The following is a 24768-nucleotide window of genomic DNA, read 5'->3' on the forward strand; positions in this document are numbered from 1 at the left end:
ATGAGGGTGAGGGCCATGTCTCTATCCCCTATTTTCCATGAAAAAATTACGTCCCATCATTACACTGTCCCTTAGGTCACAACCAGTCATCTTGAGATTGTTTACAATTGGTAGTGAGAAGCCTCAGGTAGATATTTTTGTTTGATCAGACCTACAAATAAGTTTTGAGGGCTAGGTCTAGGCCAGCTGCTATTTTTTTTTTTTCCTTGCACTACTCCCAAGAAACTTATCCTGCTTTATTTTCCTTTTCATGGTTACCATCCACCATCCATCCTATGACATTGTCTTCTCCAAAAGACTAACTCTAGGGTCAAGTACAGTTCCCTTAGTTTCTTGTCTCCCTTGCTGCACCTGTAGATATACATATAGGCCTTTTTAAATGAAAGATTTATTAGCTTATAATTACATGGATATATGTACATGTGTACTACATGAAGTGAAAAAGAAAAATTTCCAGGGATGTATAAATGGAAAAATACTGAGTTTTATAATGTAATATATAACAATATATATTAATACATAGCATATAATATAAACTGGAAAAATTCACACAGTGCCCAGAGGTGTTTGAATTCCAACCAGACAGAGTGGAAAGACCTTGTTAAACATGGAGCATTGAAGGGAGACCCCAGAAAGGTCACACCTTAGTAGGAGGTCTAAATTAACACTAGATTGAAAGCTAATGCATACCACCTTTAACAAAGCTTAAAAATAAGATTTGAGAGAGTCAAAGTGATTCTTTTTTTTTTTTTTATTAAATTTTTTTTTTAACGTTTATTTATTTTTGGGACAGAGAGAGACAGAGCATGAATGGGGGAGGGGCAGAGAGAGAGGGAGACACAGAATCGGAAGCAGGCTCCAGGCTCTGAGCCATCAGCCCAGAGCCTGACACAGGGCTCGAACTCACAGACCATGAGATTGTGACCTGAGCTGAAGTCGGACGCTCAACCGACTGAGCCACCCAGGCGCTCCTCAAAGTGATTCTTAAGTAACTTAATTACCTGACAAATAAAAATTTAATACTTCTTAAAATAAAATAACAAAATCCAGGAAGGAAATTGTCCAAGGTGGGAAAGAACAGTAGAAAAGGAGAAAGGAGTGATGACTTCCTCAGAGTCCATACAAGGCTGGAAATAATTTGTGTTTAAATTATACTGGAAAGATCTTTTAATACATGGAGCATTGGAACATTTAATAGAGTCATCAGCAAGATATTGCCTTAGTGGGGTTGGCTTTGGGGTGGGAGTTAGGAATAATTTGAGACTACAAGTTGTCCTGGACCTTCCCTGAGAAAGCTTAAGAGCAAGATTTGAAAGGATCAAACTGATTCCAAGTAACTGAACTACATTCAAGGAGGGAAAAAAGCCATAAGCTTTAAAGAACTACAGGGGTGCCTGCCTGGCTCAGTCAGTACAGCATGCACCTCTTGATGGCCAGATTCTAAATTTGAGCCCCATGTTGGGTGTAGAGATTAATTAAAAATAAAATATTTTTTTTAACATGTATTTGTTTTTGAGAGACAGAGACAAGAGACAGAGCCCACAGGGGAGGGGCAGAGAGAGAGAAGGAGACACAGAATCCAAAGCAGGCTCTAGGCTCTGAGCTGTCAGCACAGAGCCCAACTCAGAGCTCCAACCCATGAACTGTGAGATCATGACCTGGCTTAACTGACTGAGCCACCCAGGTGACCTTTAAAAATAAAATCTTAAAAAAAAAAAAAAAAAGAAAAAGATGTAAAGAACAACAATAAAATCCAGCACCAAAAATGTTAAATTCACAATGATCACCATCCAATAAAAAATTACCAGGTATGCAAGAAAGGAATATACAATCCATAGTCAAGAGAATTATTAAATGTCAATGGAAACAGAATCAGAATGACAGATGATAGCATTAGAGGACAAGTTACTATAAACAAGTAGTTGATGAAAGCATAATCATGATGAAAGAAATGGAAGGTATAAAAGGACCTAAACTGAACTTTTAGAGACTAAAAATGCAGTTTCTGAAATAAAAATATACATGGAATGATATTAAGAACAGATTAGACACTGTAGAAGAAAAGATTAATGAACTTGAAGACATACAAATTATCCAAAATGAAATACAAAGAAAAAAGGACTGAAAAAATAAAATTTGTGTTTCAATATCAAGCAGTCTAACATATATGTAAGTGACTTCCCATAAGTGGGGGTGGGAAAGAAAAATATTAGAAGAAATAATGGCCAAATTTTTTTCCATATTTAATGAAAGCTATAAACTCACAGATCCAAGTAGTTTAACCAACCCCAAGAAGAAGAAACATGAAGAAACTGAAATGAATGAAAGAAATTTAGAGAAATTTAATATAATCAAATTATCTGAAAACCAAGCATAAAGAGACAATTTTAAAATGTGAGAGGAAATTCATTCAGAGGAACAAAAATAAGAATTAGAGAAACTTGTCATTAGAAATCATGCAGGCAGGAAGGCAATAGAACAGTTTTTTTAAAGCATCCTTCAAAAGCCACGAAGAAAAGACTTTTCAGCCAGAAAACAAAGTGCTGAGAGAATTCAACTCCAGCAGACCTGTATTATAGGGTATGTTAAAGGAAGTTTTTTTAGGCAGAAAGAAAATGACATCAGATAGAAATTTGGATCTGCAAAAGAAATAAAGAGCACCAGAAATGGAGACTATGCAGATAAATATAACAGCCTTTTTCTCATTTTTAAACATTTAACAGGTAACAGTTTAAAGAAAAATAATAACAATGATTTAAAAAAAATTTTTAATGTTTATTTTTGAGAGAGAGGGAGATAAAGCATGAGCAGGGGAGGGGCATAGAGAGAGGGAAACATAGAATCTGAAACAGGCTTCAGGCTCTGAGCTGTCAGCACAGAGCCTGATGCGGGACTCAAACTCACAAGCTGTGAGACCATGACCTGAGCTGAAGTTGGATGCTTAACCGATTGAGCCACCCAGGAACCCCAATAAAAATGATTATATAAAAGTATAATGTATAATAAAAATAGCCAAAAGACAGGAAGTTTAGTCTTATGTTGTAGACTATTTATGAACTGGCATAATGGTATTTGAAGATAGACTGTGTTCAGTAAATATGTAATTGTAAACTTTAGAGTTATCTCTAAAAACAAATGGTGACAGAGCTAATACCCAATAGTGGAGATAAAATGGAATAAATATCACTCATTCCCAAAGAAGGCAGGAAAAAGGGGAAAAAGGAACAAAGAATGATTTAAGCCAAACTATATTGATATTTACATGAATCACAAAAGGTCTAAATACTTCAATGAAAAGGTGGAGAATCTCAGGTTGGCTAGAAAAGGAGATTATCTGAGCCCAATTTAAATACTAAGAGACACATAAATTAAAAATATAAAGTATAAAACTAGATATACCATGTAAACATCAATAAAAATGAAGTTGGAATAGCTTACGTTAATAATAGATAAGACAGTTTTAGAGCAAAGAATACCACAAGGAATAAAGGGAGACATTTCATAATTTTAAAAAAGTCTTAGGGGCGCCTGGGTGGCGCAGTCGGTTGGGCGTCCGACTTCAGCCAGGTCACGATCTCGCGGTCCGTGAGTTCGAGCCCCGCGTCGGGCTCTGGGCTGATGGCTCAGAGCCTGGAGCCTGTTTCCGATTCTGTGTCTCCCTCTCTCTCTGCCCCTCCCCCGTTCACGCTCTGTCTCTCTCTGTCCCAAAAATAAATAAACGTTAAAAAAAAAAAAAAAAAGTCTTAATAATTTTAGTGTTTATGCAGAACTTCAAAGTACACCAATCAAAAACTGATGAAATGGAAAAGAAACAACTGCATTCATTCATAATTGGAGATTTCAACATCTGATAGTAGAATGACAGTGTGGCAGAAACTACATTTTTTTCACGTACACATGGAAAACTCACCAAGAATATATCACATCGTAGGCAACAAAACAAGTCTCAATACATTGAGATGTAGGCAAAATATGCAGAATTTGCAAGCATATTCCACAGCAGGATTAAGTTAGAAATCAATGGAAAAATATCTGGAGAACCCCAAATAGTAGGCTACTAAGTGACAGATTTTCAAATAGCCCACGAATAAAGAAGGAATGACAGGAGAAATTAGAAGAGTATTTTGAATTGAATGAAAATGGAAGCAGAACGTATCAAAATGGATGGGTCTCAGATGAATAGTACTTAGAAAATGTAAGTTCTTTCATTAGAAAAGAGGAAACATTGTCAGCGAATGATAAGCTTTCATCTTAAAGCAGCAAAGACGAGAAAACTAAACCAAAAATAAGCAGTAAGAAAGAAACAATGAAGACCAGACATCAATAAAATAAAAATAAATAACGGAGAAAAATCAATGAAGCCAAAAAAGCTGGCATTTTGAAAAGATCAATAAAATTGATAAACCTCTAAACAGAATTACCAGGGAAAAAAGGAAATACAAACTGCTGTTATCAGGAATTAAAGTGGAGACATTACTGTAGATCATAAAGACTTAATTCATATTAAAAAGATGAACCAATAAGTTTTCAACCAGTATGAATTCTTTAGTCCTCTATAGCCTCTGCCTTGAGTAAATGCCTTCCTACATAGCTCACATCGCTAGATACGGGCTTTCTGTAAGGGAATATAAATAGGTCTTAGGGCAACCATGTGGCATCAGGCTTTCACAACCTTCTTTCAGGTTAACATCAGCTCATTAACCCTTCGTCTTAGGTGTGGTCACCTGAAAGCATTTGTTGAGGTGGCTGACTTAGCTGCCTGCACTATGGTCTGGCTAGGCTGGTGAGGCGCCACCATTACTGTACTTTAGGAGCTCCTTGAGGGATTCCATTGCTTATTCTGGCTGGTCACATGCTGACTTCCTCTGATGTGTGTGCTTCGCTGTCCCATGCTTTGGCACATGAGAACAGGCTTTCATTCCTCAATCTCATCTACCCTCCACCTGCCCCATCCTGCCCCCCTAGCAGTGTCCTCTGGGAATGATGTCTTCTGGTGTTGCGAAGTGTAAAAAACTGAATGGCCTTATCCACCCATGTAGCCATCCTTCTTCCGGAAAGATTACCAGTGACCTGAGGGAATGCTTCTTGTCTCTCTGGTGGGCCATACCATTTTTTCCCTCATCTACTCCCTACATCTCAGGCAATCAGAGATCCCTGGGGCTCAGGGGATCCCAAGTGGAGAAGTCAATACCAGTTGTTTTTCCCCCTCAGACTTCCATGAAAATTACTAGTGATTGTGTTGAGAGGTGAGGTGAGGGGTAACTTTTATGGAAATTCTGCCTTCCTGAAATTCATTCAATAAATATTTATTGAGCATAAACCTATGTGTCAGGTGCTATTCCATTGCTCTTACAGCACATGAGTGAATAACACAGATAATTTCATGGAGCTTCCATTCTGGATAGTGTTTCATTTTGTTGCCTTTCTAGCCTCTTTATATAGACTTTGTGTGTGTGTGTGTGTGTGTGTGCGTGTGATATTGGGGGAGTGTGGTGTTACATTGCTGGTTATGCTGAAATGGCTTCTCCGAGTCAGTTCTAAAGGAGAAGAGATTGACTCCACACTTCAAATGTGATGTATTTCCTGTTTTATGGTCCCAGCTATAGACTGTAGTCACAAATTTAGGGAAACAGAAAGCATTCTATTTGACACCCTATACTATCATGTTGCATACAAGGATATGGGGGCCCAGAGAACAAAAACATCCTAGTAACTTAGGATATACACTACCCGCTACAAACTCCAGGCTGAGACCTGAGGTGGTTTGTACGGGCAGATAGATGTATTATCCTACATCTGTAGAATGAGAAATGCTAAATTCTTTTTTTTTCTTTCGTTTTTTTTTCTTTAAAGTGTGTGTTTATAAATGTGTGTGGTAAACACTTAAAACCATCATTTCAGATAGTTTTATTTTGGCCTCAACTTCTGCCAAATGCTTGATTCTTTTCATGCTTCCCCATTCAGAATTTTATTTTTCATTTCATCTTACTTTTAAAATATTTATTTATTTTGAGACACACACACACACACACACACACACACACACACAGAGTGTGAGTGGGGGAAGGGCAGAGGCAGAGGGAGACACAGAATCTGAAGCAGGCTTCAGGCTCTGAGCTGTCAGCACAGAGCCCAGTACGGGTTTCAAACCCATGAACTGTGATATCATGACCTGAGCCGAAGTTGGACGCTAACTGACTGAGCCATGCAGGCATCCTTCATTTTACTTTTTTAAATGTCTATTTTCAGAGAGAGAGAGAGAGAGAGAGAGAGAGAGAAAAAGAATCCCAAGCAGGCTCCCCACTCAGTGAGGAGCCCCATGCAGGGCTTGATCCCATGACCCTGGGATCATGACCTGAGCCAAAATCAAGAGTTAGACGCTCAACCAATTGAACCACCTAGGCGCCCCTCCCAATTCAGAATTTTTAAAGAAAATGTCTGTTTGAATTAATCTTTCACACCACCAGATAATGGGATGTTGCTTCGTTGGGAAGCTATAGAGTTTGGTACTCTTGTCCAATCAGCTGTAGTCATGAGAGGAGAAGGTAAGACATAGGCCTAAATAGGGCTGCTCCTTCAAACTGGAGCAGTTTGAAAGGGCTCTGAACTGTCAGGGGCCAAAACAACAATTGGTCAAAATTATTATGAGCATCCAACCCATATTTCTCTATATGAAGTCCTGATATACTCTGTTTAACTAAAAGGAAAAAGTATATATGATTTTTTTTTCTCCCTAGACATAAGCTGAGAGAAGATGGGAGTCCTGCTGTTCAAAACTTCAGGTTACTGTGTGGTTTGTTAAGAGGTATATGGGTCAGTATATTCAGTAGATTCTCATTTGCCAAGCATCAGAAGGTGGAATACTAATGCTGCAAAGTGGCCTTGTAAATTGTGGAGAAGGTAGGATTTCTGTGGTTTTAGTGTCTATATGTGAGTCCCTGTGCATGCCCACTGGAGCTCCTGAAGGTCCAGACAGCATCTGCAGCTTGGCTGGTTTTGTCTACTTTGTGCTTCTTCTGAGGATGAGGAAAGAGGTGACCCTCTAGGATGCCTCGGGAGAACGTTTTGGAAAAGAAAATGATGGGGTGTTTCAGAAACACTTCTTCCTGCTTGGGTCTGATGGGGGGCATATGAGGGTACTGTGTGTTTTGAGCTCTGGTTCAATCTGTACTTGTTAAGGTTCTAGACTCTTGGATTCAGAGTTTTTAGCCTACATATAACATATGGCTCTCAGAAGGTTTTGTTTGCTTGGCTGATATTGTGGTTGCTGTTGCTGTAATTTAATTAGTTACCAACTGAAAAATCAGGCCATTCCAAAACTCCCCAAATTTTACATTTCCAGCTTCTGTTGGAAATTCTGGTCCTTCAATACTTGTGTTCTTTCATGGTGATAGCTGAATTGAGCACCCACTGTCTTTCTAGATGAACCTGGCAAGTGCCCCCTTGATTTTGTTAATCAGACCCCATAAGCTTTACTCCTTTATGGTAACTCTCTGGCTGTATAGGCATTTGGGTTTGTGACCACAGTTTTAGAGAACAGCTGATAGCACAGTCCTCTGGAGGTAGGAAGCAAGGGGATAATTATGCTGTCTCTTGTTTTGAATCTTGGCTCCTTGGTCTAGCTGAGTGACAGCCAACATCAATTTATATATCTAACCTTTCTAAGTCTCAGGTTTCTTATCTGTGAATGCCATTTCATAGGATTAATGTAATGATCGAATGAAATAAACTTTAGCTTATCATGGAGGTTGGCATGCAGTAATCCTTCTATGAGTTGATGTTAGCTACTTTAATTGATATTCTCAATGTTATTACTAATGTATGTGAGACAGGAGGGTAACAGGGGAATATGTGTAGATACCTATCTTATATAATAATTTACATATATATTTTTCCCCAAGGTCAGAGATTATTTTATTCCCAGAGTAATTCCTCAAAATATTTTATGCCTTCTCCCCCCCACACCCAAAATTATTCCTTTTACCTATCTTTAATCCTATTGATACAAGGGCCTATTTTTTCTCATTCAGTCTTCAATGGTGACTATCTTTTCATGTATAATTATTTTAGTTTTTGCATTTTAATGTTACACCAGCTGTTCATGCCCATTTTTTCTAGATTTTATGAGTATAGACACCTACAAAATTATAAAATTTTAGAAATAATACTAATTGTGTTGTAGTTATGTGGGGAAAAACTTTTAATAAAAGGACTTCTATACTTGTAAATAGAATTTTATGATTGTGTCATACTTTCTTTGCTGTAATATCCTTCATGATTCTTATAGAACACACAGTAATAATATCTTACAGAAGCTTCCCCTCATGCCATTTTATTTTTATTTTAAAGAAATAAGGGGGGAGTGCCTGGGTGGCTCAGTCAGTTAAGCGTCCAACTCTTGATCTCGGCCCAGGTCACGATCTCAGAGTTCATGAGATAGAGCCCTGTGTCAGGCTCGCACTGATATCATGGAGCCTGCTTGGGATTCTCTCTCCTCCTCTCTCTGCCCCTCCCCTGCTCATGTGCATGTGTTCTCTCTCTCTCTCTCTCTCTCTCCCTCTCCCTCTCAAAATAAACATTAAAAAATACAGAAATAAGGGGCAAAAGTGGTTTAACTCTTTTTTTCTTATCTAGAAAAAATTATACTTCCATTTTTCTAAAAATTTGTTAGAAATTTACTTTACTTGGGGTGCCTGGTGGCTCAGTCAGTTAAGCATTTGACTTCGGCCCAGGTCATGATCTCACAGTTCATGGGTTCGAGCCCTGTGTTGGGTTCTGTGCTGACAGCTTGGAGCCTGGAGCCTGCTTCAGATTCTGTCTCCTCCTCTCTCTGCCCCTCCTCCACTTGTTCTCTGTCTTTGTCTCTTAAAAATAAATATATGGTAAAAAAATAAAAAAAAAAGAAATTTATTTTCTTAAACATTGTAACTGCTATAAATCCCAAATATCCTTGTTATACTGATCAAATGAAAATGCTAAAAGCAAACTTGTCCCCTAATTTTAGATTTTATATAAATTTGTAAATGTTTTCAGGATAAAGAAAAGTATACTTCAGATATTCTGGTGTAATCCAATTCAAAGTATCATCCCTGAAAGAAAGATGAATCTGAGAATCTAGGCATACTTAAAAAAAATGTGTGCCAGTGTTTATTTAGGATCCCTTCTATTTTATTAGAAACAGGAACAGTAATTTCACCAGCAGGAAATAATACAAGTAAGTGTAACACTCCTTTGATTGTTGTTCATTGGAGACCTTTTGGATCCAAGGTCAGAATCCAAGTAAGAAATTATTAATAAACACCCAGTCCCTGACGATTCATTTAAGTCCTGCTCAACTAGACGAAGGCTCCCACCGGGAGGAAAAGTCGCTGTTCCTCCCAGCTGGCTTTGTGTTTCTTTCAGTGCTCTCAAGAACTTCGTAGGGGCAGTTTTGCTCTGCTGCGTCAGGCTGCTGGACAAGAGTTGATGCTCACGGCGCCGCTGACCAGGGCTGCTTTACTGAAGCTCACGGGCCGCCCGTCAATCACAAAGTGACGGATGCAGCCTGTGAAGGGTCTGCTGGGGGCCAAGCGCGGGGTCAGCAGAGACTCTGAAAAAAAGAAAGAAACGAAAACCAAGATTGCAAGTGAGGCATTCCAAGTCCAAATATTACTTGGGCAGAAATATACATAGTAACTGCTCACATCATCAAGATGATTTCCATGTCAAAAATGGAATATAATTATAATTGACTCCTTTTCTCAGGAACTTTATCTGCCTTTGAAGAAATATGAACATGTGGTAATTTTAAAGTTTTGCCATGTTTTCCCTGATCAAATTTCTGAGTAGATTTCATTTGTCTTCCAGGGCTGAAATCTACCACTTACAGATAAAGCTTCAGTAGCGAATTTTCAGGATCTATACTTATTTTTGTGTGATTTAATGAGAAAAGGGAAAGGAATTTTAGCTTCCACACTGTTTTTAGACTTGGCTCATGTTTCTGCTTAATTTGTATCATCACCCTTTGCCTTTAAGCCTCCACATTTTTGCCAAGTTCATAAAATACAATGAGAAAATAATGAATTCATATAAACTAAATTTTAATTTTTCTGAGCTCAGGGTTTGAGAACTATAAATGGGATAATGATAATTAGACTAGTCTTTGTATGGGCACAGGTGCCCGGTAGAATGCCAGGGGAACCTTCTCCCCTTATCTTAATTAGAGATCTAGAAGAAGCCTTATGCTTATTAATTGTACAGATAAAATTAAATGTGTTGGATGATAGAAGCAATATAATTTAAAGCAATTGAGAAGACTTAGAAATTTCATGGAATTAAAATCCATTTAGTCAAAGCTTATTATTATGAACAAACAGCTATGTGAGCAGTAGCAGATAAGAGACGGAAAACACTTCGAAATCACTAACTCAGGAAGGAACATAAAACAGGACAGCAAATTAAATACCATCAAGCAGCTGTAATAAGTTTTCTAAGCAGTGTAGATTAAGACTGTGCAGAAGCTTTGTACTGAAAATAAATCATGGAAATAGCATTTCATATTTAGAATAATTATCAAGTTTTAGATTTGGAAGGGGGCTGAGATCAATTCCCTTTGTCTCTAGATTAGTATGACTATATATATTCTTCAAGGCTGCTCAGCATACTTCATCACCAGAATAAAAATGAGTGAACAGGAAAGAGTGTAAGGGGCAGAAACATCTATTTCTTCTGCCCATTTTGGAAACTAGTTTTAGAACATGCCTTTTCATTCTGCTCAAGCTTACCACCCTTGGTTTATGGGGAACATCATCTAGAGAAAATAATTCATATAGAAATTATGGTCTGCATAATTCACACAATTTACGGTAGGTAGTGACAATAAAGTGTCCCAGTACCCTAAGTAACTGATTAATAAAATCAACACGGTATTAAGAACATTCCTTGGGTTAAAAGCCTGACTATGATAGAATAATGCAGGCTTTTCAGTAGAGGAACAGTCAAATCTGTGTGTATGTGTGGATTACATTATTTTAATTAAAAATTTTTTTAATTTAATTTTTTATTTTTTAAAATTTACATCCAAATTAGCATATAGTGCAACAATGATTTCAGGAGTAGATTCCTTAATGCCCTTTACCTATTTAGCCATTCCCCCTCCCAACAACCCCTCCCGTAACCCTCAATTTGTTCTCCATATTTGTGAGTCTCTTCTGTTTTGTCCCCCTCCCTGTTTTTAAATTATTTTTCTTTCCTTTCCCTTATGTTCATCTGTTTTGTCTCTTAAAGTCCTCATATGAGTGAAGTCATACGATTTTTGTCTTTCTCTGACTAATTTCACTTAGCGTAATACCCTCTAGTTCCATCCATGTAGTTGCAAATGGCAAGATTTCATTCTTTTTGATTGCCGAGGAATACTCCATTGTATACATATACCACATCTTCTTTATCCATTCATCCATCGATGGACATGTGGGTTCTTTCCATACTTTGGCTACTGTTGATAGTGCTGCTATAAACATGGGAGTGCATATGTCCCTTCGAAACAGCACACCTGTATCCCGTGGATAAATGCCTAGTAGTGCAATTGCTGGGTCGTAGGGTAGTTCTATTTTTAGTTTTTTGAGGAATCTCCATACTGTTTTCCAGAGTGGCTGTACCAGCTTCCATTCCCATAATTTTTTTAAATTTCTAATTTTGAGTTTTAAATTATACAATAAAATTGACTTTGGGGAATATAGTTCATTAAATGCATTAACTTTTTATTGATAGAAATAGTGTTATCAGGGTTCTGCATGATAGAAGAGAACTGGTTGGAATTCCAATAGGATTCCAAATAAGAGGTTTATTTATGCCTAAATTTCCTTTAGTTATTCTTTTTCATGCCTCGGTTTCTGATGTGATTTTAGTGGAATTAATGTTGAACAGCTCAATGTGATGTAATTAATGACATTCAGCTTAAATTATAATGCTTTCGTTCTAGCCTTGCTGGCACGTTTCCTAGATGGAATTAAAAGCTGTAATGGTGCAGTGGGCTGGTGGTTAGCTCCTCCTGGCCCACTAGTTCCTGTGTGCGGGCTCCTTAGCTAAAATTTGCTGTTCATTATATGACTCAGGCAGGCTGAGTCTGGCTTCAGGTCCACCTTTCCCACCCAGCCTATGGAGCTTAGCAGCTCTTGTAGTGGGAGATGATGGCAGTGTGTAATGCTGGGATCACACTCTGAAAACAGACAAAAATCAAGGAGAAATACTTGTTTGAATGACAGAGTAAAGCACTTTGGTGCAAAGGAAAGAACAAATACTGTCAGTTCCATGAAGGAGGGCCGTGCTTGTTTTGTCCTTCTCTGGGAGCCCAGCACGGTGCTTAGTAGACCGTAAATGTTTGTTTTGTGTTGGATGAAGTCACGGTCCCTAGCAGCAGGGAGTATACTATTGAAGTTCAACAATAGTCTGTGGTTAAGTGTTACAAAAGGGATATGTAAATGTAGCACATTCTAGGAAGAGCAGGGCATGTGTGTGTAAGTAGAGGTCTGAGCTGAGTCCTAAAGGTCAATAAGGGGTTAAATTGGGAAAAGAGTGGGAGAAGTTGTTCCTCCAAACGTATGGGGAGGAGGGAAGCAAGAACATTTCCCCGTGTGCTACTAAAGGCCCGGAGCAAGGAGAGCATCGCTGAGCATTCAGAAAACTGTAAGTCTCAGAAGGTGTGGAGAGACCCCAGAGGCAGGGGTAAGGAGGGGCCAGAGGATCAAGGGCCTTGCAAAATTTGGTGTTGCATGCTCTTGGGAACGTGTGAAATATGTTAAACCACGTTGTGGTTTCCAGGAAGAAGGCAATGTACAGAAACAGAAGAACTGACACTTCTTATGTACCGCCTGCAGGAAGTTCAGTGGTGGCCTTTGCCAGAATCCCTTTGAGAACCGCGGCCCGGAGCCAGAGGAGAGGGCTGGGGAATGGAGATGGGCGCGGATAGTGGACGTAAAGAAGAGGAAGGTCGCAACTCTTTCATCAGTGAGTTACTGTTATTGTCAATACTAGTATTTGAAAAATTCATGTTACAAAGCAGAGGAGTGCTTTGATGGTATGATTTTGTGACTACCCAGTGTCAGGTGCTTAATTTTATCTGTGTTTTCTCACTCTCTCTTTTTTTTTCCCTCTCACTCTCTGCATTAAAGTATTGCTTGCCTTTACATGGGTCAGTCTAAAATAATCTAGATAGCACACAAGGAAAAACCATGTTAAGTTTTTCCTTAAAATCTCTACCAAATTCCAGATGTAAAAGCTGGGGTTTCTCCTTCTCTCTCTCTCTCTCTTTAGCTTTAACATTCAGTTTTTTTCCAAGTTAGTTAAATGTGTGAAACAAACACTTTCAATAGGTCATGGTCCCTGCACCGGAGGTTTAAAACAATTGTGGGGGGTCCATGAGAGTCCTTCTGTGACCATCCTGGATTGTACCAGCAGCAATGTTACTGATGATGTTTGCAGGATGGCAGCTGGGAACCTCTCTTCGGGACTGTCACTACATAGGGACAAAAGAACTTATGGTCTGCAGCTGTTTTCACAATTCAGACTAATCTTGGACAAGGAGAACTGTGTGTTTCTCAGTAAGAAAGAACTCCTTTCTTAGTAAGGAAGGGAAGTAATTACCAGCAAACTTTTAGTCCCCCAAGATTCTCAGATCTTAGAGCAGTATTAGTAAATGGGTTTTCTTTGTGTTAGAGAAAAAAGTAGGGTGTGTGTTTCACTATGTGGATCTGAGAAACGGAAAAGAGAAAAAAAATAACATATATAGCAAAGGGAGAGTAATATCTACAAGGTAGGAGTCTGGAGCATAGTTCTATACTTGTTCCTATGAAAGGACATTGTATATAAAATCCTTGGAGGTGAATTAGGAAAACATATGGCTCAATAATTAATACTATAATAACAATAATGAGAACTTACTGTTTTTTGGATTTGGAAACTTGTCCCTTTTAAATAACTCTTACCTGGAACACCTCCAACAAATACAGGCTCCCTGTGATCAACTGGTTTTGGATTCAGGGGTCCAACCACGTGGTTGACTTCGGAGTCTACATCCAACTGAACCACATTTGAATCTCTAATAACTGAAATACAAGGAAAAGACCGGTCAAAAACGACACTGGAATGATTAATCTTCACACGAAAGGGACTCATTTACAACAGCAATGGATTATATTTGTTCCAGAATAAACCTCACACTTTCTTCTATATCATTGTAAACTTCAACGTCCAACCGAGCAATCACTGTAACATTTTCCTGTGAAAGGGAGAATATTTAGGATACTTTTTCTCCTACTTTTCTTTTGCTCCATAAATTGTGCATTATTTAAACAACCCCTTAAGACCGTTTTGGCAGTATTCAAATGTTCAAATCACGTGTGGATTCAATATATACGGTAACATGTGATTTTTTTTTTCTTGGCCACGTTTAGACTGTCATCCATTCCCTATCTTATCATATGAGTTGTAGTCTAAGTTCTCCCAAGCCATCACTCCACACATGGGAGTGTAGGCTCTCTTTACAAAGGAAGCCCAGGACACTCCGTTTTCCTCACCTGTAATTCTGTGCCATCTGCCATCACAGAGACTCTGCTTGGGTGTTACTGAGGTGGAAAAGTCTCGGATGCCATTGTTGACTTTCACTATGACCTGCAAAAGACAGGGAACATTATTATATAATTTCATCTCTCCTTCTCCTGATAAAACTAGATTTCTTAAATTCACCACATGCAAACGATTAGCTTTGCAATGTGAACACAAGGGGTCACTCTTTGGTAGGCTATAGAGAGTAAACTGTTCCTAGGAGAGGACAAAATAATGACACAGGAGAGAAGCTGGAGGAGAGGGACAAGAAGATAATAGCATAAATTCCTTTAATTTCAAAAGACGGAATGTGTTCTGCAAAGCAGGTTAAGGTATTGGTGGAGCCAGACTGCCTGGGTTCGTACCCGGTGCCCCAGTCACCTCACTCTGCCTCTGTTTCCTCATTTGTAAAACCTACCTCACAGAGCCACTGGGGGGGGGGGGGGGGTTAAATGAGTTAGTCCATATGAAACATTTAGAACAGTTCCTGACACACAGTAAGTGCCATTATAAGGATTTTATCATATCTATAGTAGTTAAACTAGTATACTAGTTTAACTAGTAAACTAGTATACTAGTTTAACATTAACTAGTATATGTTTTACTAGTACCAGAATTAAAAAAAAAATCATTTCTATTAAGTTAGAGACATAAATGAAAATATGCTGCTTTTTCTTTAATATTTATTCAAACACTTTCATGAATGTTCTTTAGTCATACTTTTTAAGGATGAAAGTGGTGCTTGACTATAACAATTTTTTGATTTCTAGCAATTGAAAAGAATATATATGTTTATGTACATATATGCACATATACACATCTGGTATGCACATATATTGTAGAGAGAAAGATGCTTTAGAGTTCATTTTGACAGCTGGATATGTTTGCTTCTCTCGTTTGTTGTAAAAATGCTTTCTTTTATTACAATCTTTTAATTCCATTTTGTTGGTGATTTTTTTTTTAGCTTTGTCACATTTTCATGGCTCTTTGCTCTAATGAAATCAGTTCCCAACTATGAGTCTGAATCTAAGTACTGCCTGCATTTAAATTCCACGTATAGCCTCCCTATTGGGTTTTCTTTTTTTCCACTTAGGAAAAATTGATGAACTAATTCTGTGACATAAATCGGCTTCAGATCTAGAATCCAAGGTCAAAGGAGATGGTCTATTAAAACAACGTTTCCCACACTACCTGCCCCTTTTTCATGTGAACATTTAGGTACTCTCCGCTGACACTGTGGCCATGAACGAGGGTTCCGGAACTGCTTCTGGGACGGACTTCAAATGCAATCTCAAACTTCAGCCCAATATTGAAAGACTCATCTGTGGAGAGAAACGTTAGCTCTCAAAAGCAGCCACCTAAATTTTGCAACCATGGTGTGATTTTGTAGTTATGTATTTTTATACCTGTTTTTGAAAGTTTGGCAGATTTTTCAATCGGTAAAGCAGAAAGTGGTCTCTCCCATGTCAGACACACGGTGGCAAGCCCCATGGGGTCCGAGATAACTAGCACCCCACTCCTGCTGGGCGGCATGGGGTGTGTGGCTGGGGGCAGCATGTGGAAAAGGCACCATGGCTGTGGGAACTCAGTGGAGGAGAAACTGATTCCGGCCAGTGGGACCACTTAACTCTTCCAAGTGAGGAGGAGAAAAGAGCAACCTGGGCGGAGGAAGCGGTCTGGACACGAGTACAGAGCCTGGGCCGTTTGGGGAGCCCTGTGGAGGCCAGGGTGGCTGGGCTGTCCCCTGCAAGGGTAGAGGGAGGCCTGGCGAGTGGGGAGCCCTGGGGGCGGGGCGGAAGGGCGCTAGAGCTCACGCAGGGAAGGTTGCCTTTATTTTGCTCAGGGGAGTGGACTTGATCGGGTCTGTATTTTAAAATAAGTTTTAATAAAGGTAACTGCTACCAGGACCGCAGAGCACTTCAGAGGAAAGGAAACGTGACAGCAGTAGAAGCAGTTAGGAGCTGCTGTTGCAGTGATGCAAGAAAATGAACTCTTTTTGAGCACGTCCGAGCTCACTCCAAGACCTGCACTTGGCTGCACTGCCATGCCTAATGTTTGCTCTATGGAATATTTGTTGGGGTGGCTTGGAGGGTGATTGCATGTAGCCTGTTAGGGCTTTATGTATTTATTCTCAGAACTATCACGTTCCATCCCTCGGCACAGGTACCGACATACCGGAGGTATACAATAAAACTTGGTTCAGTGAATGACAGAGTAATAGGTGAGGAGACTAAAAATCCAGACATAAAATTTCTGAAGGGTGGGGATGCAGGGCAAAGGGAGGAAGTGGAACTTCCTTTGGTAGGGACAACGGGTCATGCTAAGAGGCAGCAGAGAAGGACGAGAGCAGGGTGGCTAAGAGTTGACCCAGGTTAGACCACAGAGCAGCACAGGAAATTCTAAAAGAGCCCAGATGGTCTACATCAGAGTTGCGGCAGCTGTGGAGAAGCTCTGGTCAGGGGAAGCAAACAGGGACGGACGTACATGACCGGTCTGGCATGGCAGGAGGCGAGAAAGGCGATTCTTGTGAAAAGAAGCCATTTCCTAGGGCTGAGTGAGTTTGGCATTCTGAAGTTTTAACTCTGAGCCCAAGATCCCTGTCAGCCACCTCCAGGAGAGAAGGGTTTCATGATTCATGTTCTGCGCGGAAGTCACTGTTACCTAGAACCACGTATCCTCCTTCTGTTGAAAAGTACGTTCCCATTTCCATCGGACCTTCAAAACAAGGAGTCACGCTAAAGGTCTGAGATGCAGAGGTGATCGAGGCCCCGTTGAGCTGAAGATTGCTGAGGCAGCCGCTGAAACTGTAGACTGAGTTTATCTGAGAGAAGAAGACATTCCTTAAAATCTAGTTTCTTAACACTCACAGGTGCACCAAAGGGAAACAAAAGGAAGGGACTCGAGTCCCGAGAGAAATGAAGCAGTTCCTCGTCGTGTTATCTTAGCTATCTGAAGGATCAGTAGTTTTCCAGGGAGTAGCTTCTCAACTGGTTCTTTGAAGCCGGGATTTTGTATTTGAGACTGTCAGCCTGCAGTAATTAGCTATGAAAGTTTTTACATACGCTATGACAAAATAAATGGCAGCTTTGGCTTTCAAATTAAATATTGGAAGGATCCTAGTTTGTTTTCCTTCAAGGATGACAGCTGGCCCAAGATCACCTGATGCTGATGAGGGCAAGCAAAATTATTTCTTTTTAAGTTTATTTATTTATTTTGAGAGAGAGAGAGAATGAGTTGGGGGGGGGGGGCGGGGGAGAGCGAGAATCCCAAGCAGGGCTCCAAACTGTCAGCGTGGAGCCCAAAGTGGGGCTTGAACCCACAAATCATGAGTTCATAACCTGGGCCAAAGTCAGATGCTTAACCAACTGTGCCACCCAGGCGCCCCACAGCTAACAAAGTTCTTAACTGTTAAGTCTACCATGGTTAAATAAGCAGCAGAAAGCTTGCATTTCTGGCTTCATTACCTGATCTTGTGGTTGAGCATTTATCACACCTCATGACCTGAAACTTGGGCCACTTTGGGCAGCTGATTTTATACTGCTTTGGAAACCTTACTTTTAAAGGGATTGTCATGAAATTGGGGCTAGTTGCCTAAAATCTAATTATAACACAAGCTCCCCCCTTGTTTTGCTTTATCCACATATATTACGGAATCTTAGAAACGCATTAATCTTTTGTGCGAAAGTCAAATCTATATTTGTTAAGAAAAAAATTAGCCCTTTGATACATCCCCTTGATTGCTAAATATTTTTGTACAGGTGCAATTTTAACTTTTAAAATATAAAAATAACATGTTTTTTACTATACCCCTGCTTTTCTGCAGGAGTAACCACACTTCCTTGCACATTTACAAATTGTGTGTGCATGCGTGTCTGTGTGTATGTGTGTGTGTAGGAAACAAAAATGAAATCGTAGTTTACATAAGGGCCCAATGGCCCAAAAGTTTTTTGTCACTCAATAATATATAATGGAATGACCTTCCTTCCTCCCTCCCTCTCTCTCCCTTTCTTTTTCTTTCTTTCTTTCTTTCTTTCTTTCTTTCTTTCTTTCTTTCTTTCTTTCTTTCTTTCTTTCTTCTCTCTTCCTAAAAGCATGGGTACTTGCTGAACAACCAACCAAGTATCTCCGTGAGGCATAACTTTTCATGACAGCTTATATACCTCTGAAACTTTTTCATCTCTCCTCTACCATAGAATCAAAAGATCACTCCTGACTTTGTAATGCCAGAGGCAAGAAAGACACCCCCTGGGACAGTCCTCACTTTGATAGCCTATATCCAGCGAAACTCCAGTTTCACTCTTGCCAGTTGGCTGATTGTAAAACGAGGGCCTAGATTAAATAATCTTCCAGCTCTAAAGGTCAGTGGCTCTACCTGGTCATGCCTAGCTTACCTGGACATTTTTCACAGCCCTTCCAGGAGCCACACCTCCTAAATAAATAGGACCCTTTATTTTCCAGGCAGCTGCAGTAGGAGGAAGACTCTCTTCTAGGACTCGGAGGCCATCAATTATCAGTCGGCCACTGCTCTTTTCCCGAATAAATATCACCTGATGGAGAGAAAGAAAAGACCACATCTCAAGTATATCCCAAGATTGGGGGGGAAGGCTGGGTTGCCTCTTCTACCTTTGGTGTTACAGTACTGTGGGAAATCTGCAGAAGTTCTTTAAAATAGTGAGGAGGGCACCTGTTGGGATGAGCACTGGGTGTTGTATGGAACCCAATTTGACGATAAAGTTCATATTAAAAAAAAATGATACCATTGAGAAAAAAAATAAAATACTGGTCCTTTCTCTGAAGGTCAAGAGTTTAGTTTTTTCCTTTAAAGCTTGATTTAAAGCGACAGGCTGAATTTCTGAATACAGCTTATACATATTTAGTAGAGTTCTCAATGAAGCTCTTCCCCGCTGACCAGCCCACTTGCTTTCTCCCTCTCCTAAACTTATTGCAATTAATTGTCATGCATCTTACATTTCTTACTCTTTCCATTACATAACATTGATTTGCTTCAATATTTAGATAGTCTCCCAGTGGTTATTCTATCTTCCTAACTAAGCGATTTACTCTTCGCTTTGTATCTTCCACAGCTTAGCCTATAAAAGACACTCAGCAATTGCTGTTAAAATTGAGAAACTTACAGGCAGTGGGAAAGAAACAAGTGAAAATTCATTAGAAATTAAACTTCAGTTTATGTTTGCCATTGGTCCTTTGGTGAAAATAATTACACTAAAAAATTACACTCATTTTAATAATAAGCTTCAAGATTTTTATAAGGAATTTAAAAAAGTTTTCAAAATTGAACTCTGAGCACATGGCAATAGAATTTTAAAATGGGTATTTCTAGAGAGACCACTAGGGCATTAATGTCAGTCCATTTGACAATGGTGAATATTTGCTCATAATAATACTCTCAACCTTCAACTCACATCATGCCACACTCCATCATTGTATTTCTCTTGGCTTCTAATCTTCAGTTTCTTGTGGCCAACATTAAACATGAAAACCAAGCGGCCATGGGCTAAGAATAGAGTCATGAAGTCATTCTCTTCTTGATCCGACACATAGAAAATCATCCCATGGGAGGAACGAGTTTTCAGACGAATGGAAAACTGAGATCTGGTAAAGGAAAAGAGAAAAAGCTTACTATCTGTAAAATGAGACTGAGGGTGATCTCTAGTTTCCCACAGAAACAGAGTGTAAGGAAGAATGAGTAGCCATTCTATCAAATCCTAAGCAGCATTCCTTCTAATTATACCTGAGTATTAATTAATGGCTATTGGGAAAGCGCGATTAACTCAAAAAATGTAAATCTTTCCCTGCTTCTTTATATGGCAGGGCTACATTCTACATTTAAGGAAGCATTGTTTCACTTATGGATCAGAATGTGTCTTGCTTTGAAAATGTGGTTGCATCGAGTTCATTCACATGGACAAAAAATGCTAGTCAGGAATTAATGTGCATATAAAAATTTGCACAGAAACGATATCATTTGTGTAATATCTAAAATACAGATTCATTTTCTATTTCCCAGTAACAATGAATCAATAGATATCACCTGTTAAAACCAGTCACCAGAATGTGTAGGAATTAAACAAAACTTTCTAGACATCTGTCTCCAGGCCATATAGATAAGATACATTTATTAGGCTAATTTCTAGTTTGATTTAACTCTAAATTCTTCCCAATGAACATAAAATACTGATACTGCCTATTAGGGAGACAGCAAGTTAGAAGGCAGTAGAGGTTTCTTTTTGAATGCATTGCTTCTATGAAGGTTTGAAAGGGATATAAGACCTATATAAGGATATTTGGGTACTAACACTAAAGAAGTCTTTATTTATTTTATTTATTTATTTTTTAACGTTTTATTTATTTTTGAGACAGAGAGAGACAGAGCATGAACGGGGGAGGGGCAGAGAGAGAGGGAGACTCAGAATCGGAAGCAGGCTCCAGGCTCTGAGCCATCAGCCCAGAGCCCAACGCGGGGCTCGAACTCACGGACCGCGAGATCGAGACCTGAGCTGAAGTCGGGCGCTTAACCGACTGAGCCACCCAGGCGCCCCTAAAGAAGTCTTTAAAAGTACTCAGTAACCTGGAGATTTGCAGAATACTGGGAAGAGGTGCTGGGCTTTACAGATAGCGTGAGGGTTAGTGGAGATACAGTGGTTTTGTGTCTTCAGTGTCTTTCCTTATTAACCTTCCAGTAGTTCAGAGACACCCCCACTCTCAATCTGAAAGCGATTTCTATGGGGGAAGGAAGGTAATATCAAGGTTAGAAGATGAGTCATTTGAAATTTGCCCCATGTTTCTTTCTCTGATTATCTTTCTTTTTTGATAAAACGCAGCCAACTCCTAGGAGAATGCTGCCGTTTGCATCTGACTTTTGGGAAGAAAGTCACATAGAATGTAATTTATTGGGCAGCATGAATCATGTACTATGTGGCATTATTTTGATGATAAAACAATAGGATTAAGGTGGCACAGAAAGGAAAGATCGTAAGAAAAAGATGGCTATGGCAAACAAGGATGAAGTCCAGCCATAGCATTAAGTTTCTGGAAGGGACAGTGTGTTACTTTACTTTTCCCCAAAATCTCCTTTTAAGTGTTCAAACTCTTGGCGGCTGTTGGCGGTCCCTCCATACTGATAGGCGTGCTCTATTGCTCTAGGACTGTTGGAAAGGTGGCAGTAGGAATCTCTTGGAGCATTCAGCTCTGGGAACTTCAGGCTGGCAGGATCCCCTGAAGGCGCATCTTTACTTTTTTCTCCCTATAAGAATAGGAAATAAATCATATTAAGGGATAAAAGTGATACACTAGCAGCAAAAGTTCATTTGTGATTTCTTTATTGTTCATCATCATCATCATCATCATCATCATAACAAAATAGGAAGGAAAATGTGTACTATTTGTGGATCTTCCATTCATCAAATAGTAGGCCCCTCTCTTTCCTTAAGCAAATGATAGCGGTAGCTGTGGCATTAAAAACAACCAACAACAACAACGCAGCATATTAACAAATCCAAAATTCTAGTCTGTGATGGTAAAGTAGAACTACAGAGGTAACTGGCTGCAGCATTTAAATTAAATGCACATCTTAACGAATGGTGGAAAAGGGAAATATTGACAATAAAAGAATGCTGAGAGAATCGATCAATAAAGGCCTCAAATCATAGACAACGATATTTCTTTAACACACAGATTATTATTTATGCATGCTGTGCAAAAAAAGTTCACATACTCAGTAACACCGTCAACATATCTAAGAGCATTTTTGGTGATGAGATAGGTAGTAAACGTTTATGCGACAAGGTATAGAGCAATACTTAAAAATTACTTTGTGTTCTTTTTTTTTTTAATTTTTTTTTTCAACATTTATTTATTTTTGGGACAGAGAGAGACAGAGCATGAACGGGGGAGGGGCAGAGAGAGAGGGAGACACAGAATCGGAAACAGGCTCCAGGCTCCGAGCCATCAGCCCAGAGCCCGACGCGGGGCTCGAACTCACGGACCGCGAGATCGTGACCTGGCTGAAGTCGGACGCTCAACCGACTGCGCCACCCAGGCGCCCCTACTTTGTGTTCTTAAATTGCGCTGTTGATTTTAAAATTTAGAGCTTTGAGACTACAGGCTAATATGGAACGGTTGTCTAGTCTTAGTTTCTGAAGCAAAATTAAAGTAAATGAAAATAAATCTGATCAGACATTTATTCATTTACTCCAGCAATGTTTATTGAAGACCTAATAGGTAGAAATGACCTGGAAGGAAATGAGTGATTCTGCATGCCCTCCACAGGCAGTGAGTGGTGTGGAAGAGAAAGGTGAGTGGGAAACGGCTCCTTTTTTTTTAAGGAACTGAAAATTGATTTGAAAAAGCAGACACTTAGATAGCAAAGTGGAAGACAGGCTGTTGCCAGATGGAAAGGACTTTAGATGACTGGCTGGAGGATGGGGTTTTGTTTTTCGGGAGGGTGGGGGTGAGTGGTCGGTGGGGGTTTGGGGACCCTCCACTCTGGTTCCTCCTTCTTTCCATTCCTATGGAGAGGATCTCGCTGTCTCAGTCTGTGCATCCACTTAGCTATGGGAAGAGAACAACTGTGAATCAACTACAGGGGTCAGCAAAGCAATGGACTATTGGACTATGACGGTCTCAAGTTACCAGCCCTGCCTTTTTCTGCTCCAGTGTGGGAACACATAGACTAGGCTCTGTCTCTTGTCAGCTGCAAAAATTAATAAACTCTGGTTATTAATCTTGCAACCAAATACTCTGAATCCTCTGTGGATATATGCTCTGAATAATAATAATAATAAGTAATAAAGAAAACAAGTATAACTTAATTACTTCATTACCATATAATACAGAGTCTCAGTTTATTATCCTAAAATAGCTGTATGTGTGAGGAACCTGAACCCGCTAGACTTTGACTACACTACTGTAATTTTTTTCTCTGAGGGTCTATTTCAATTCACCAAGTTTCTTTTGTTTCAGATAACAGCCAAAGTATTCGAGCTACTTAAGAAAAAGGACGGTAATGTGTTATAGGGATATAGAAGTATCTTAACACAATCCCAGAGAAGATAGTACAGTATAGCAGGGTCCTACCACAGGCAAGAATCAGGAACTGGAAAACCAGGCAGAATCAAGGCACTTCTTTTCCAAATGTTTCTGGTATCTCAGCTTTGTTTTTCTCAGACTGTCTGCTTTCATTTTTCTTTCTCTGCAGGACAGTTTTCTGCCTTTCCTCTTTCTATAAAGCAGCTTTCTTTCTCGTGCATGATTAATATAGAGTTATTCCATGTTTTCTATTCAATGACCAGCCTAGACAGGTGTCTCCGGGTTCTACGTTTCTAAGGAAAGGAATCTGACAGCCCAGCTTAGTTCACATAATCTACCCTGGTCCAAACACCTACATCCAGGTAGATGAGGTCACATACCTAATATACTGGGTTGCCCTGTGTGTAGGGATCAATTCTCTGGAATGTTGGCCAATACTCCAGAATTGATGTCTAATATATAAAATCTTCATTATCACACTAAACACCACCTGAGAAACTATGTTCCCAATTAAATTTAAAAACATAGAGATTATGAAAAATTTTCAGGATAGAACATAGGCAGTAAGACAGGTATTCTTACGTACTTATGGGGGAGTATAAATCGCTGTTCCTGTTTTGGAAAGTAGTTTGACTTGACCCAATAAGTTTACCTCTAAGAATATTTCATAGAAGTTTATTCAGCAATAAAATCAAAGATTAATGTACCATGGTATTCACCCATAAATGAAGAAAACTAGAAAGCAATGAAGTCTATTAATGGTTAAATAAATTATAACATATTCATAAAATGGACTATTAGGAAGTTACTGTGAAAATAAGTTGTTATAAGCCAAAATTGCTATGAATTGGCCTTGATAAAAAATTAAACCGAAGGCCACAAGCTTTCCTTGGTAGGTTATTTAAGAAGCTATTGATACAAGGGTAAATATGAGAGAAGATTAGCAAACATTTGGCATTCTAATATAAGTGGAATCTAAAGTGCTTCTGTATCTGTTATTCTGAAGCTGAATTTCTAAGACTTTTTACAAGAAAGGCTAAGAGGTTTCCTATACTATTAAAAAGTTTGTGTCAATAGTTCCAAGGGCTGTTTATTATACCCTTGAGACTATGAGTATTTGTTAGGAAACTACATTTGATG

General features: G+C 39.3%; 1 protein-coding gene and 1 long non-coding RNA gene across 3 annotated transcripts in view; one reads left to right on the forward strand and one right to left on the reverse strand.

The window, feature by feature from the left end:
* Positions 1-9127: 9127 nt before the first annotated feature.
* Positions 9128-24768, reverse strand: part of LAMA4 (laminin subunit alpha 4) — a 145262-nt gene continuing 129621 nt past the window's right edge. For both annotated transcript variants that reach the window (XM_025925625.2, XM_025925623.2), the window contains exons 31-38: positions 21657-21844; positions 20004-20193; positions 18972-19127; positions 17242-17401; positions 15772-15902; positions 14553-14646; positions 13962-14081; positions 9128-9589 (exon numbers count right to left, since the gene is read on the reverse strand). In XM_025925625.2, coding sequence (XP_025781410.1) covers positions 9444-9589; positions 13962-14081; positions 14553-14646; positions 15772-15902; positions 17242-17401; positions 18972-19127; positions 20004-20193; positions 21657-21844 — 1185 coding nt within the window. In that variant the 3' untranslated portion in view covers positions 9128-9443. The remainder of the gene's footprint in view (positions 9590-13961; positions 14082-14552; positions 14647-15771; positions 15903-17241; positions 17402-18971; positions 19128-20003; positions 20194-21656; positions 21845-24768) is intronic.
* Positions 15858-19376, forward strand: LOC147581152 (uncharacterized). The gene is made up of 2 exons (XR_015251483.1): positions 15858-15966; positions 18774-19376. It is a non-coding gene; the product is annotated as an uncharacterized LOC147581152 (long non-coding RNA).

Source organism: Puma concolor, chromosome B2, assembly GCF_028749965.1.
Source record: "Puma concolor isolate L17-30 chromosome B2, mPumCon1.1.hap2, whole genome shotgun sequence".
Classification (NCBI taxonomy): Eukaryota; Metazoa; Chordata; class Mammalia; order Carnivora; family Felidae; genus Puma; species Puma concolor.